Source organism: Procambarus clarkii, chromosome 29 (assembly GCF_040958095.1).
Source record: "Procambarus clarkii isolate CNS0578487 chromosome 29, FALCON_Pclarkii_2.0, whole genome shotgun sequence".
Lineage (NCBI taxonomy): Eukaryota > Metazoa > Arthropoda > Malacostraca > Decapoda > Cambaridae > Procambarus > Procambarus clarkii.
The window spans coordinates 10,715,580-10,732,619 of NC_091178.1; the positions used below are offsets into that span (position 1 = coordinate 10,715,580).

Consider the following 17,040-nt stretch of genomic DNA (forward strand, 5'->3'; position numbering starts at 1 on the left):
AGTCCTCAGAATGTTCCGTGCTTTCGTAGCCAGCACTCCTCCCAGCTAGACTCTAGCGTGTACTGAGAGAGGTGGTGGCTTTAAGCCAATATTCCAGCACCTCCCACTTAATTTTTGTGTTGCACTTCTTATTATTTTGCCTTAACGTAACTTTCATTGTGTCATTTAAGTATTCTTATTATTTTGATTCATTGATTTTATTATACATATTTGTTTGTCCATATTTTCATGTTTTGATTTATTTAACGTAATTAAAATTTCATTGTTAAAGTTTTACTTGTGTTTTGTGTGTCTTCTCCTTACCTTACCACAGACGAAGTTCCAGTTTTTCTATTTTTTTTATAACTATGTGACGAGGCCATACCCCTAGCCTTAAACAGCCGAACACCAACGCGTTACCGTCACAAGTTATATGGGGGCCTGTCCTAGGAGCTTCACTCAGGTACTGGTGCCAAGTGGTAATTTATGGTAAGCGTATTTAACTTTGTTAACGTAGTTTTACTATTTTTCATTCAATTTCATTTTTTATAAGGTGCGGTGTATTGTGCATTACGAGAGTAACATATAGTGAAGGTGAGACAACTTTGGATTACGTGGTGACTGTAGGCCTCAGTCATACTCTTAATTGGTCATCTCTCCCTCCATGTTATTACTCGTATTTACCATCTATGTCCCTTGAATATTTCTCATTCTGACAGATCATCATATTGGTACCCTGGTACTGTGGTCTGCCCCGGGTCAAGAGTACCCAATCTTCTGCAATCTGACTGTAGGAGGACAAAGAGGGCCATAGTTCCTCTAGCTCGAACTTTAGTTGCTGAATTGGGACCTCAGCAGCAGTTCTCGTCACCAGTTGACACCTCGCACCCCTACACGTCAGTCAGAGATGATGATACATACAACGGTAGGGAATTAGCTTATTTTTTCAGAGCACAAAAGTTCGCTAATTCTGTAAGTATCATATTAAATTCAGTAGGAAAAACTTGCTTTATGTCCTATAGAGACTTGGCAAGGTATGCCTACATCCTTGGACTACCAATTTTACTTTTGAAGCATTTAACTGTTTCATTTGTTTTCGAAACTTTGTTTCATTTGTTAGTAGGATTTTCTTGCCCTTATTCTCTTACATGAGTACCGGGTACAAGATTTCCTGCGCCCTTGATTTAATTTAATCATTTAATATCTTTCACTTAACGTTAATTGTTAAAGATCACACAGGATAGGTACCAGTTGCCACGTTGTCCTGTTTCTGACATTTCATTATTGAACATTCGTGTACCTTTATTTGCTAATTTCACCATGTTTCGTCTCCAAACTTTCCGTGCAAATCCAGCAGGTGAAATAGGGACTTTAAGTCGTGCCAAGAGGACTGAACTACAAACTCTTGCACATGAGTATCAACTAGAAGTTCCCTACCAAGCCAACAAAAATGACATACACAACCTGTTGCTGGATTACTATTTAGAGCAAGGTAAGATAGACTCTGAAACTCATGAAACTTACTATATTGCAGATAAAACTGATTTGGCAACGCTGAAACTCAAACTAGAGCTGGCCAAGATTGAACGTGAGCAGCAAAGGGAAGCCCGCGACATACGAAGGGAAGAAATCGCCCTCAAGGAACGTGAGTTTGCAATGCTCCATGAACGTGAACGAGTACAGCTTGAAACACTCCAGGAGCGGGAACGCTTACAGCTTGAAACCAAACAACGCGAGTTGGAAATACAACGCGAACATGACAAGCAACAAGCGACTCTGGTTCTTGAGTGTCGTCAACGGGAATACACGTTGGAAACTTCACACCTCACTCAACGCCAGCAAGCTACTGCCAATCTTCCCATCAGTTTTAATATATCACATGCAAGTAAGTTAATGCCATCCTTTGTAGAAGCAGAAGTTGATGTGTTCTTTACCACCTTTGAAACCCTTGCTAATCAACTCAGTTGGCCTGTCGACCAATGGGCAACACTTCTCAGAGTCCATCTTACAGGTAGAGCTGCAGTCACACTCAGTACTTTGGCGTCTGAGAATGACTACTACACTCTGAAACAAGCAGTGTTGGACGCCTACCTCCTCTCTACTGAAAGTTATAGAAGGAAATTCCGTGACCACCTGAAGGCAAGTACCACTACCTTCCTCGAGTTTGCTAACACGAAACGGAGGTATTTCATGAAATGGCTGGAAGCAGCACATGTCTCTACTTTTACAGAACTCGTCAACCTGATGCTTGTTGAAGAATTCTTGAGACGTGTGCCGCCTCCTGTCCGCCTCTACTTAGCAGATAAAGAAGAAACCGACTACCTGAAGTGTGCTAAGTCGGCTGACACTTACAGCCTCATCCACCGGCTGACACCTGAACCATCCTCCAGTAAGAAGTCGTGGTACAGTTACGAGAAGGTGAGCCCCGATCAAGCTGGTTCACAACTGTACTGCAAATATTGTAGACTCTATGGACATACCATAGACAAGTGTGGTAAGTCCCAATACAAGGGAACCACTGACCAACAACGACCCAAACCAACTCCTCCTAAGTCCGGTAAGCCTGTGATGAATGTTGGTGTTGATGTTAATGATCTTTCTCTTTTCAGTAACCACCTGTATACTGGAACTGTCTCTGCCAACGGTTCAAATCCGGAGGGACGTTTCAAATTGAAGATCTTGAGGGACACAGCGGCTCTACAATCGATCATCTTGAAGTCGGCTGTGCCCAACATCGTCTACACCGGAGAAACCGTCTTCATCACTGACCTCACTGCTACCACTCCATACCCTCTCGCCAGAGTCCACCTGGATTGTCCCTACGTGAACGGGGAAGTCCAAGTCGCCGTCAGGGAAAAGCCTTTTCCCATGCCTGGAGTGCAACTTCTCCTAGGCAACGACTTGGCAGAAGACCTGCAACCGACCAACCTGATCGTCATGGACAAACACCAGGTGTGTAACTCTGTGCCAAGTAACCCTATTCTTGAGTATGTTCCAGCAGAGGTTCAAGAGAGTGATGAAGTTTCTCCTCCGGTTCTCGTGACCACCCGTGCACAAGCCGCACGTCCACAGCCAGCTGACTCTACTGCTACCGCTGTCCCTCAAGACCCTCAGAAACTACCCCCGCATCTGACCAAGTTGGAGTTCCGTAAGTTGCAGAGGGAAGATCTTACTTTAACACCATTGTTTTTCCAGGCTGAGACTCAACCCGACAGTATTCCTGGGTTCTTCCTAGAGAACGACTTGCTCTACCGCAGATATAGACCCAGTAAACTGAAGGAGGAGGACGATTGGGCCAACACCGAACAACTTGTGATTCCCACCAGCCTGCGGCCCACTATTCTACACCTGGCCCACGGAGCATTCTCCCACTACGGCTTCAACAAGACTTACCATGGGATTCGTCAAGACTACTACTGGCCAGGTATGGTAAACAACGTCAAACAGTACGTAAAACAGTGTCATACATGTCAGATGGCAGGCAAACCGAACGTCTCCATTCCCAGAGCACCACTGATTCCCATACAGGTGCCTGCGGAACCTTTCCACAGACTCATAATAGACTGTGTTGGTCCTTTACCTCGGACCAGTTCAGGTAACGCCTACATCCTAACCATCCTGTGTCCTACCACCAGATTTCCCATAGCAGTTCCAGTGAAGAACATCACGGCTGCTACGGTTATCAAACATCTACTGAAGATCTTCACTCAATACGGATTTCCCAGGGAGATTCAAAGTGACTGTGGCACCAACTTCACCAGTGATCTCTTCAAAAGGACACTGGAGGAGTTCAACATCAAACAGGTATTGTCCAGCCCCTATCATCCTGCTTCACAGGGTTCTCTTGAACGTAGTCATCAGACCATCAAAGCACTCTTGAAAAAGTTTTGTAGTGAAACCTCGAAGGATTGGGATAAGCAGATTGACCTAATAATGTGTATTTTCAGAAGTCTCCCCAATGAGTCCCTAGGAGTATCTCCTTATGAGATGCTCTACGGCCGTAAGTGCCGTACTCCCCTTAAGGCTTTCAAAGACTCTCTCAGAGATGCCACCTTCAGTGAGCATCAGAATGTGCCCCAGTTTCTTCAAAACCTTCAGCACATTCTAGAGAGAGTCCACCGCTTTGCCCATGATAATCTATTGAAAGCCCAGGTGAGAATGAAGACTCATTACGACCAGACCAGCAAAGTAAGAAAATTCAAGCCGGGAGACTTCGTCCTTGCCTATTTCCCTATCCCAGGTTCACCTTTACAAAACAGATTTTCAGGACCCTACTGCGTCAAAGAGTGCAGAAGCAACAACACATACGTCATAGAGACTCCAGATAGGCGGCGGAAGACCCAGCTGTGCCACGTCAACCTCCTGAAGCAATATAATGGTACTCCTCCCACTGTCTTGATTAATTGTTCTACCTTCACAGAACCCTACATCCACAGTGAGACCATCCCGGCTTCTTCTCCCGAAAGCACTGACAAGGAATCGGCGCTTTCTAATTCCAAAATCCTTAATGATCTTCCCAAATGCTTTCAGGATAATACTCGTGCTCCTATGCCCTCTTCTAATTCCACTCTCACCTCGTCAGATAAGCCCTACATCCTCCATGTCGACGCCAATGGTACCGACGATGGTGGTGTCGTGATGCAGCAACGAGGCGAGAAGAATACACCTGTCAGCGACTACTGCTACAAGGAACGACGGAACAATTGGCAAGGAGCTACTCTTCCTCATCCTGAAGCTTCAGCACTTCACTCCACACCTGAAAAGTGCTCGGTCCACCATCAATACGGACCACACCACCCTACACCTCCTGCAGCACGCCCACTTCTCATCTCAACGTCTTCTACTATGGGCTTGCTACCTGCAGAAATTCAACCTGGAGACACGCTATACCAAGAGTCTGACAACATCTTAGCCCATGATCTCTCCAGAGTTTATGAAGTAGAAGCAACTCCATCCATTACTCCACCACATAACGACGTACTTCTTCCAGAACCGCAGGCTTCGGGGGAGAGTTGTGACGATAATCTCCTTCAAGAGATTGAGCCTGCTCTTCCCTCCAAAATTACGTCTTCACAATTATATAAAAAGACTATGGAAGAAATGTCCAACAACGACAACACCACCAGCAAGGCTTGCCAGGGTGAGCAGAAACGTATACAGCCAGCCACCTGTTCGAACTCCAACCACCAAACTACCCGTTGATCGCTACGACTCCGCTGATTGGTCGCCGGTCTGGCTGCACCTGCACTCGCCCCCCAATACTACCTGATGTCTGGGGTCGCCCCAACATCAGTCCTCAGAATGTTCCGTGCTTTCGTAGCCAGCACTCCTCCCAGCTAGACTCTAGCGTGTACTGAGAGAGGTGGTGGCTTTAAGCCAATATTCCAGCACCTCCCACTTAATTTTTGTGTTGCACTTCTTATTATTTTGCCTTAACGTAACTTTCATTGTGTCATTTAAGTATTCTTATTATTTTGATTCATTGATTTTATTATACATATTTGTTTGTCCATATTTTCATGTTTTGATTTATTTAACGTAATTAAAATTTCATTGTTAAAGTTTTACTTGTGTTTTGTGTGTCTTCTCCTTACCTTACCACAGACGAAGTTCCAGTTTTTCTATTTTTTTTATAACTATGTGACGAGGCCATACCCCTAGCCTTAAACAGCCGAACACCAACGCGTTACCGTCACAATATATATATATATAATATATATATATATATATATATATATATATATATATATATATATATATATATATATATATATATATGTCGTACCTAGTAGCCAGAACGCACTTGTCAGCCTACTATGCAAGGCCAAATTTGCCTAATAAGCCAAGTTTTCCTGAATTAATATATTTTCTCAAATTTTTTTCTTATGAAAAGATAAAGCTACCCATTTCATTATGTATGAGGTCAATTTTTTTTTATTGTAGTTAAAATTAACGTAGATATATGACCGAACCTAACCAACCCTACCTAACCTAACCTAACCTATCTTTATAGGTTAGGTTAGGTTAGGTAGTCAAAAAAGTTAGGTTAGGTTAGGTTAGGTAGGTTAGGTCGTCGAAAAACAATTAATTCATGAAAACTTGGCTTATTAGGCAAATCGGGCCTTGCATAGTAGGATGAGAAGTGCGTTCTGGCTACTAGGTACGACATATATATATATATATATATATATATATATATATATATATATACACACAACGATCATGAAACACTGATCAAAGTATGCAGAAAACCACATTAAAAAATAAATATACAGTAGTGCAGTTGAATGTTATATAGTAGTGCAGTTTTGACCATCAGGTCTTCATCAATAGCTAAACTGAACTAGAGTAGAGAGGGAAGGAATGGTTGTGAGGTCACCTGACCCACAGGTAGCAGACCCCATAAAAAACAGGTCACCAACCACCAAGACAGCATGAGAATGATCCAAAAACAACTCTTAATGGGAAAGAGGGGGATGGTTTAAATATTTTAAGACATGTGAACTGTCAATGAACTTAACACTTAAAGTACTTCTTTCCCTCATTTTCTTCTTTGTTTTGTTTTTTTATCGAAGAAATCGTGGATGAAATATTAAGCATATCAACCAAACGAGATTACAATTTTTAATCCCAGAGCCAACAACGATTGGTGTCGTTCTCCACAGAAAACGGACAAAATTGGACCAGTGATATACTAAGTAAAAATTACCCAAATGCCCATAATGAAGGTCCAACATTTATCTTTCTGTAAACTGATGTGCAAGACTGGAGCTTAAATGCTGATCTAATTTGTACATGCAAGGGCTAACGTTAAGACTATTGGGACATTAGTTAATTAGGGCTGACTCAATCAAATTTTGCTCAGTAAAACCCTTGCTCTGAGCAATGCATTTTACCCCTCACAAATCAATAGAATGATCATATAAACTGGAATGTAAATACAATACATTAAATTGCTGGGTCATTCAAATCAAGTAAGAATGTTGAGATAAACTTGAAATTAAAGATTTACCTATCTGTCCGATGTACACAAATGCACAATCATTGCAACAGATCGAATACACATAACCTGCTGCAGATGAGTAAGTTCTTAATCAAAATGGACTTAACCATATTATTTTTGAGCACCTGATTAATACTGAAATTTCTTCAGAGCTGGGGAAAGTTTTATTAGTCCCTCAGAATCCGGTAAACCAAATGGGTTTCTATACTCTGGTTTAGTTTTGGGAGTATGATTGTAGAATGTACATTTAGCTTGGCCAAGCAAGACATCCAAGAAGGTTTTGGGATTTTGAAACTTCTTCCCAATTTCATATATCTTAGCTAGTTCTTCCTAAAAAAAATCAGGGCTGCAAACCCTCAGGGCTCTGAGAAACATTCCATAAAATACTGCCGAGTAGCTTTATTATGATGATTAGAGTAAATATTTAATTACTCTAATAATATACAGTATATAACCTAACAAAGTAACAGGGGTATTTGAAATTACATAACAAAAATAAATGCACCATCAATACTACCTTCTGTGCATCTCCTGTGGCAGCAGCCTTAACTAATTCCTCATTCAGATCCCCAGAGACATGGGCTTCAAATATCTTCTTCAAAAGAGCACTTAATCTCTCTGGAGAAAAAACAGAAATAGGAATTAACTCAAAATCACCTTTTTAAACAAAGCATATGATATTTAATAATCAATATTTATGTAGAATACAGACCATGCACATGAAAGAATAACTAATTCTATCAAATTTATTTTTTAACACTTTCACTGCCTGATGACGCTGTTGACGTCATACAACCAAAATACTGAGTATGCTCGATGACGCCAACTGCGTCAATAATTTAAATTTTTTTTTAGAAATTTCATTTATTATCCGAATACTATGGAACTTTTTTTAAAATGTGCGCCGACTTCTACCCATTCTTTGCATACCTCATGTGGCATCCTGACCCCACCGTGTGGGCACCCACCCATGCTGGAGGCTCACTGTTTTTGTGACCTCGCTTGTAACTTCACTCATGACAGCCGCGACATACTCGAGTTGAAAAGTTTCCCTATTCTGGTTATTTTATCTCAGGTATCTGTTGTTACCTAATATATAATTGACTTTAAGATGGATACTGATCAAGAACAAAGCCAATCACTGAAGAAAGCATTGAAAAAAAAACACATGAGGGGAAAAGTTATTGGGTTTTCGTCAAAGTATAGAAAAGTGAGACTTACATGTTCTTATATGCAAATATCCCTTTACAGCATTCTATTGTGAACAATTTGATACCAAATTGAACAACGTAACACAAAAAATTGAAGTAAAAAAGCTGGAAAGAAAATAAACATTGGAGTGGTGAGCTCATGGGCAATGCTCGGCCTACCTTGCAGTGCGCAGCTCCCTCCTCCTCTCCCTTCCTCTCTCTCTCTCTCCCCCCCCCTCCCTTTCTCTCTCCTTCCTTCCCCCCCCCCCCCGACGCTCACACACACACCTACAAACTCAAGAACAAGACGCCATAGATTCAAGATAAGGAAACAAGGTGCCAAAACTATATTAGAAAGTTCTCTTTTGCAAACAGAGTGGAAAAAGTTAACTGAGAAGGCAGTGGATCCCAAAACTCGGTAGTTTCAAAGCATCAAATGACAAAGTGTACTTAGAAGACGGGAACCCACAAGCATAGCTGCACCCTATAACTACACTTTGGTAATTACACCCTCTCACACTCTCACTCACACTAATATGCATACAGTATATTGTTACCTGATAATACTCTTGACAGTTTATAAAAACTTTTCCACAATACCGAATAATAAAAGTTTATAAATGGCTCCAAGAAATACAATATCCAGTATAACAAAATATAATTGTAAATATAATAATGTCACAAAGTACACCAGTAAGGTAACCAGTACAGTACTGAATTAAATATTTTTCACCCTGTGACCCATTGAAAAACATCTCATGACTTTGAAGGATTCTTCCCTATACAATACTCCCTTTTATATTATATTAGTGAGACCTTATGACTCTGTCATAGTTAAGAGTACAGTATATGGTTCAAAACATTACCACAACACTTAAATCTTACCTCCACTAGCAGCACCAGGAACAGCACCGTCAGACGCAACCTTGGTAACTGCTGCAGGATTGTATGTCCAAGAGGTGCCACAAACTTCAACTTTGAGATCATTGTCATGGTATATTTGCTGTACTCGTCCAATCTTGCCTAAAGTCTGTTTCACAACAACAAGAGTACACACTGTGTATTTAATTTTGCAGGATGCAATGAAGCAAAACAAGCATGTCTGGATAAAAGTTTGAACCATTAAAAATGAAGAGCCAGAGTCAGAGTGACATATTTGTTTCACTCAATGAGTCAGACCCACTGGTTGACACAGATGCATACAAGTATGACTGGCTAACTGACACTAGATAAGGAGTATGAGTAGTGAACTGAAACTAGATATTTGAAGTAAGACAGGCTCACTGACACATAAGATATAAACAGTACAACTAGGCAATTAACATTGAACATAGAAAGAATAACTGGTTCAATGACACTAGAAAAATCCAGCTTTGAATGTAATGAAACACCTATTTCTTAGTACTCCCTTCAGAGCTACTCGCCTTCGATTTCTCAAGCCTTAGGAACCCCATCAGGCTCTTACAAATCCATGAGTGTCCTACCAGAGATCAGTACCAGAATTTTGGCCCCCTGCTCAATAGAGACAAGTGAAGATTGGAATGTGTAGACCTAACCAGGCTGAAACAAATAACTCACCCTAAAAATAAGCAATTACATGGAAAACAGCTGATGTAAATTACATACACACTCATTATTCAGAACCAACCACTAGTTAGCAACATTCACCATTAGATGGTAGCCCCAATGATTCGAGGTCAGAGTCAGCTGCACTAAGTCAGTCATATACTGTATCTGGCAATTACCCCATGAGTAGTTACAGGATAAGAACTACTGTATACTCATGGTGTCCCACCTACTGACACTTTTGGCATACACCACCTTCTCACTTAACTACGGTGGTGACGGCGTGGGAACTACAGTGGTTACGGTGTGAGGACTACGGTGGCGAGGGTGTTTAACTTGTTCCAATTGTCTACCACTCTGTTTGCAAAAGGAAATTGTCTAATATTTTTTTACATCTTTGTTTTCTTAGTTTGAATCTATGACCTTCTTGTTCTTGAAGTTACAGGTTTCAATTTTGTAGATTCCTGTTGCTATTTTCCACATAATGATCATATTGCACCTTTTTCTTCCATCTTCCAGCTTTGCCAAATCTAACACTGCTAGCCTCTCCTGGTAACTCTTGTTTTTGAATTCCAGTAGCCATTTCATAGCATGTGACATACTCCAGGTGCCCTACTGCTCTTCAGGCTTCACAGCTCAGCTAAGTGTTGGCTTTCTTTCAGATTTTGTCCAGTGCAGAGGCCTGTGCTGCTTCTTGTTCCTATTAAGCTTCACATCCATGTTTATTTCAGCCACACTGTTTAGAAAGCTTCAAGTCTGAGTGCATCTTGACTGCTTGTGGCTGAAAGTGTACAAGGAGTCTGCCCCTAGTGTTTCCTCCTCTCAAGGTTCTTCAACCCAGGTAGTGCAAGTGCTTTCAGTTCTCTGCTGAACCTGGTGGTTGGGAGGGTTGGGGGTGTTTCTCTTATGAGGGTGGAATATGGGTTTGTTTCTGGCTCTTGTCTTTCATAGTGGCTTGTGTCTTCCTTTCTCCCTCGTGTTCTCAGTTCGTGAGGTGGCAAAAGCAGAGAAAAACCAATGGAACTTCTAGAGTTAGCCCTTAACTGTATGCTGGGAAGCTCAGAGAGTTGCATAAAAGTCTAACATAAAAAGAGGAGAGGCACCAGAAAGAGACGTAAACTTATTACAAGTGTTCATGACCAACTGCTACAGTTTCACCTCATAAAACAGCAGGATTCAACTGCCCAGGTTCACAAGAGACTGCTAAAGACAGAACTGGGAGGCACAATCCTGTAATGCAGCTGCTGTCTACTAAGCCGCTGATATACTCAGGCACAGTTCTGAGAGGCACAGAACGCATGTAAAGCAAAATATTGAACAATAACAAGGAATGGCCCTCACGAAAGTTAAGATTCCAGGGATAGTGAACACCACTTAGCTTGCCTAAGGCCGTGGATTGCCAGGGCTACCCTTCTGGGGGTTGGCAGGTGTATCTAGACAATTTCTCCTCTGTGATTCATTGTTTACATTGCTTTTCAAAAAGGTTTCACATTTTCTTCAAGCAGTTTCTTGCTCTGGAGTCTTTTTGCTTTGAAGTGAAACTTTCTTGATGCCATAGTGTGGTGATCTATGATTCGCAGACATCTCTCTGCCTCTGAGGGCCAGATTCTGGTCCTGGTCCTCAATAGGCATTTGTGGGTCTCCAGAGGACTGGTGTATTCCCCAAAGTTTGGCTGCTTCCTAAGATAGTAGCATCGTAGAGCTATTAAGTGTGTCATTCCAGAAAACACTAATGTGTACTTATACTGTATATAAATTTTACTTTAAATTAAATTTTCTCTAATACAGTAAATATTTTCTTTACCACCTAAGATGTTGAATTGGATGTTTATCCAATGATCTCTACTTTTAGCCATCATAAAGCAAACACTGACTAACGTTCATTAACTGACCGAGAAAATTTTATCCATATTACATACTTAAAAGAAAGAAGTTTGCATATATATAATTAAAAGGTTCACTCTTAGGTTAACTCTGCTTAAATTTATGAGAATACTGAACCCACAGAGATATACTCACCGGGACCATAGCCTCAGCCCACTCCCCATGGCCACGCTGAAGGATCTTTATTCTCTCTAAGTCAGCACATATCTGCACAAGGTCCCCAACACTAAACTGCTGACTAGTGCTAGTATCAGTACTAACCACAACACCACCGCCAACTTTTGTCAACACAGCTGGATTGAACGTCCACCTTATTGATATGAGAAGAGTGAAAGAAATTAAATATCAGTCACAAGACCAAAAATTCAACTATGGAAAATATAATTTTATTATGGCAACTCACAAGAAATAGAGTATTCACAGGCAGGAATATCTTCAAATAAAACATGATATGGTGAAATGGTTATGGCGTACTGTAATGAGTACATGATAATAATAGTGAGTTTGGTGATGAGTTTCATCACCCATAAGCCAATAATTCTCAAATAACCTTATAATAGTTTCTGGTCATATGAACATGACAAGAATTCATTTAACCCTTAAAGTGCAGTTATCATCATGCATTGATCTGTTGATAATCATCTGTTGAATTTAGTTATTATCACCTAGTTTTTTATTTTGTAAATGGTGTAAATATGGCTACAATACTGTTACATGGATTTAAATGATGTAAATACCCTGTATGGTTATAATATTGCTCCATGGATTTAATAGAGTTAGCCTAGACCAATGACAAAAATCTGCTATCATTTTTAATTGTTTATAAAGAGATGAGGGGGTAACATGTATTAATGGCTTGTGGTTAAGGTTAAATCACAATTTGGTGCTTCCTGCTAGTTTTTGAATTATTTCTGGATGACATTACCAGACAGAATATCAGCAAGCAAGTGGATTGCCAATCACTTCCTTTGAGCTGTGCTAGGAACAGATTTATATGCAATATAGGTACTGTATATTTATTACATTAAAGGCCTCTGTACAGTACTCAATCATTGTTTTTGTCAATTACGTACTTTGTGTAAATAAATCGAGTTATTCCACACATTGTGTAAAAGTGAAACAGCGAATATATAAACAAACTTGAACAAATAGCCCTATTCCTTACAGAGTGAGTCAACAAAATTGTCCCGCTCCATGTCTACACATCAATGACTCCCTCATCACGATCCCCCCCAAAGTGCATGAAATTAAAAGAGACTACTATATTTGTGGGCGATTTTATTTATTTTGTAGATTTTCTTACTTTTTATATGCAAATGTATAATTTTATAAAGATCTTTTCTCTCTCTCTCTTTTTCCTTTTTAGGAAAGGAAAAACAACTCTGATGCAACTCGAGTTGCACTGAGTTGAAATGAAGTTGCCACATTCCCAGGATTAAATATAATAATAATATATACAATCCTCGATTAATACAGTACTGTAGAATGCAGATTCAGTGATGTCTGGGTAAGCAATTCAATATGGAGTTTCAAAATCTACAGGAGAATTTAAGCCATCTGCATACTGAACATTAATTAAAGTAGGATAGTCCACACAAGTGAATTAATCACATACGACTTGGATAATAGGTCCAGGACAGACCGAAACTGTCATTTCTTCATCTTCTGGCATGTGGTTTGGTCATTAATCCACACAAATTTGTAGATCTACCACATCCTCGGCAGAATATTAGATTCACTTGCATGCAACAATCTCATTGTACAAAAGTTTTAGCCATTATATTCTTTGACATTTGTAATGTGAAAATATTCTGAACTTTATTACAGTAGGTGCTGTATTTGTAGTTGGAAATGCAGGGAGCACTTATATACAGTATTAAACATTAAAAATGTGTTTTATTGAATTGAGTAGAACAAAAAGAGAGAGCACTGAGTGTAATGAAATGCTCCTTTCTGAGCAGCACCTTAGTAGCTCCCTAGAGCTTATGACATTGCCACCACAAGGCTCCACCAAACATCAGGCTTCTGAGATTTTCTCAGCCTACCAGACAGCAAGACAAATATCTGGCACCTTAAGAAAAAGGTAAGGTAGTATGTAGGGATCAACGATCAATCCATTACCAAAGTAGACTGTGCTGAAAGTCAAAAGGACCCCATTGAATATCCCACATCTCTATGGGAACAATAAAGATTGTCAAACAAACTGACTGATAATTGGAACATGGCAAACTACCAGATGCCCCAACTAATCTCTATTGCTATTAGGTGGCAGCCCAAGCTGTACAGGCAAGATGTGAAGAATGACAGGAACATTGAAACTACCAAGTTTAAACAGAAAGGAGAATTATATTACAGTCAACACTACTTCTTTGTCAACGCCTTCAGTGGTTCCCTGGGACTTTCTCAAAACATTTTGTGACTCCTCATCAGCATAGATGACAGATGGGACTGTAGTGATCTGCAAAGCTGGGGCAAATTCAAACCCCAAACCATGGGAGGGAAGAGGATGGGAAAAGGCATTAAGCTCAAACTGCGTAGGTGTATTAAACATATCCCCAACCTAGAGAAAGAGACTCTCCAGCCAGGGGACTATACAATAAGCTGGGTTAAACAGCATTTACAGTCCCTTCTCCAAATATCCTCACCAACACTTAGACTCTGGCCCTTTCTCCTAAGCCCAAATTCAAACCAGAGCCCTAGTTTGGATTTGCAAAACTGGCAAATATAAGGACGGCATTTACACCCTGAGGAAATATTTAGAATAATATTTACAAGAATGTCTGGATCAGTTCAAGAGTATGCAGCACTAGTATTGAATTACTATCTTGTGAAAAGAAAATAAGACAAAATTAGAGTATCATTAATTTATACAAGAATAATGCAACAGGTCAGGGAGCTCAGTTATGCGAACAGAGAGCCTAATCAAACAACATTAAAAGAGGAGAAGGCCCAGAGATGACATGATCCTGACATCTAAGAGACTGTACTGAAAGAAACAGGTTAAGTTGGCAGATACTTTTTTCAAGGGGTGTCTGACAGCTGGGTGGACAGCGCTTCGGATTCGTAGTCCTGAGGTTCCGGGTTCGATCAAGAAACATTTTGCCCGTTTGTCTCCGCCTCCACCGGAGGCGGAGACAAACGGGCAAAATGTTTCTTTCATCATGATGCCCCTGTTACCTAGCAGTAAATAGGTACCTGGGATTTAGACAGCTGCTACGGGCTGTTTCCTGGAAGGAGGGGGGGTGTAACAAAAAGGAGACTTGGTCGAGGACCGGGCCACAGGGACGCTAAGCCCCAAAATCATCAAGATAACCTCAAGATGAGGGACCACAGATTGAGGTCAGTGCAGGTGGTAAACATGTGAAACATGCTTGAATATGATTAAGTGGAAACCAGCCCGATTCAGTTTCAAAAAGCAAGTATTTCAAAGCAGAAGAGCCTTAGGAGGAAAAATACACTGGGTACAATAGCTATCTCCCATCCCATGAAAGTGGTAATGTGATAACGATAATGCCATAGATACTATGTCTACCTACCTACCACAAGATAGGTAGACACAGTTGGGAAAGTACAGTTAGGGCAAGTACTCCCAAGAAAGCTTTGATATTACATATATACATACTTGATATGTACAATATGAAATTCCCTTCACACCAGTCTAACTCTTAAGCAACTTCAAACATTCTTACACACATGTTCGTCATACACTTGGGGATCAGTTTTATCATAATTAAAGGAATATAATAACAGATCAATGAACCTTTGCCGACTTTACCGAAGGCAAATATTAACATACAACTACAAATAGATAAGCAATAGCAAATAAAAAAATCGGAAATTTTACCTATTTCCAGAAGGATAAGCAACAACAATATCATGATCTTCGTCGATGCCGACCACAGTACCCGTGGTGCCGAGACACTCAAACATGCCATCCGTCCACCCACCATGTCCATGTTGCAGAGACTGTACAATCTCCAATTCCAGGTCAACATTTACCTAAAATTCAAAAAGTTTTTGAGGAATTAATACACATCTTCAAAATTAAAAACTAAATACAGTCCAAATTTTAAAACTTAAAAACCTAATACAAGTTTCCATATAATTTAATTAATACCAACCTGTGATGTAATATTATTGAAAATACAGTGAGTATTACACTATTAAATCTTAATTGTATTACTACGATAAAACATTGCTGTTTGAACAAGAATATAATATTTTTTTAGAGAATAAAAGAAATTACCTTTCAAACTGAACAAAATAAAAAATATATATATATAAAACACACAATGAGTACTAAGAAATAAATTAATAACATCATAATATTACATAAATATGTATGATTATTAATCAAAATTAGTCGAGATCACCTGTCCTCGGCCATTTAAGCAACTTTAGGAGTTGACCCTTTTGGTTGTTCCCCAAGACAAAATCTGCTGACCTCTTTCTTAGGATCTAGTGCAATCAACATTCTAGTTTGGCACTGTGGGGACGAACTTTTCAAACTTGTCCTCATCAAATCACACTGGTGATCGAGTGACATGAGAATACTCAATCTATCCAAGCTCGATCAAGATTCTCAGGTGGATCTATGTACTTGCATCTGCATGGAACCACAAGCTTCTTGTTAGTGACATAATTATTGGATCATGACTTTTCGTGGTTAGACACTGCTTGTAGACTAAAACCACTGAGACTATTTATAACTCTTAGTCCAGCTGGTAGCTTTTTGGAAATTTGATATATTTGTGTGCTACACAATTTTCCTAGCTTCCCTGTGGGTGGTTCAGCCCTGGTTCCCAATCTTGTTCTTCATAGTGCTCCAATTTTATTTAATGGCTTTTGGTACAGTAACAATTTAGAGTGACTCAACATTCTGCCTTAAAGTAATTGCATGCAACAAGCACTATGTGGTTATTTTGAGCGAGATAATATCTCTAATGCTTGCCAAGCAAGCATTAGATCCTTCGGGACCTTTCCGATGCCCATCAATCCAACCCGCCAAGCAAGAACTACTCTCAGAGTGTCCTAAGGCAAAAGGATTCACCCAGGATGCTAATGCTTCTGTTCACAGAACTTTTCCAAGAAGCCTACCAGCAGTCAACCAGTAGACTAGGGTATGACTGGAATTCAGCATTCATTTTCAGAACCAATTGCTGAGCTGACTGCTTCATCATCTCGGTTTTTACCAAATTAAGAGAGTGGAAGTGTACAGCTGTTTGTGATACCACACTCATCAGCACTGATCGACCCATTTTCACTTCCAATATCTCCAGCTTCAGTCCCCATTTTTGCCTTACCCCCTACACAAGTATGTGTAGTGGAACTACTTGTGGACGCATGCGTACACAAGAGCGTGTGGGCAAGATAGCCACACTACCAACTTGACACTTCCTATGGCATGTGAGCGGGTTG

The 17,040-nt window shown here is 40.2% G+C and overlaps 1 protein-coding gene across 1 annotated transcript in view; it reads right to left on the reverse strand.

Annotated features, from left to right (window-relative positions):
* The window catches only part of LOC123765179 (mind bomb 1), a 526,176-nt gene that overhangs the window by 495,608 nt on the left and 13,528 nt on the right, over positions 1–17,040 (reverse strand). The window contains 4 exon segments of the mRNA XM_069333479.1: positions 7,500–7,600; positions 9,058–9,202; positions 11,758–11,932; positions 15,467–15,621. Coding sequence (XP_069189580.1) covers positions 7,500–7,600; positions 9,058–9,202; positions 11,758–11,932; positions 15,467–15,621 — 576 coding nt within the window.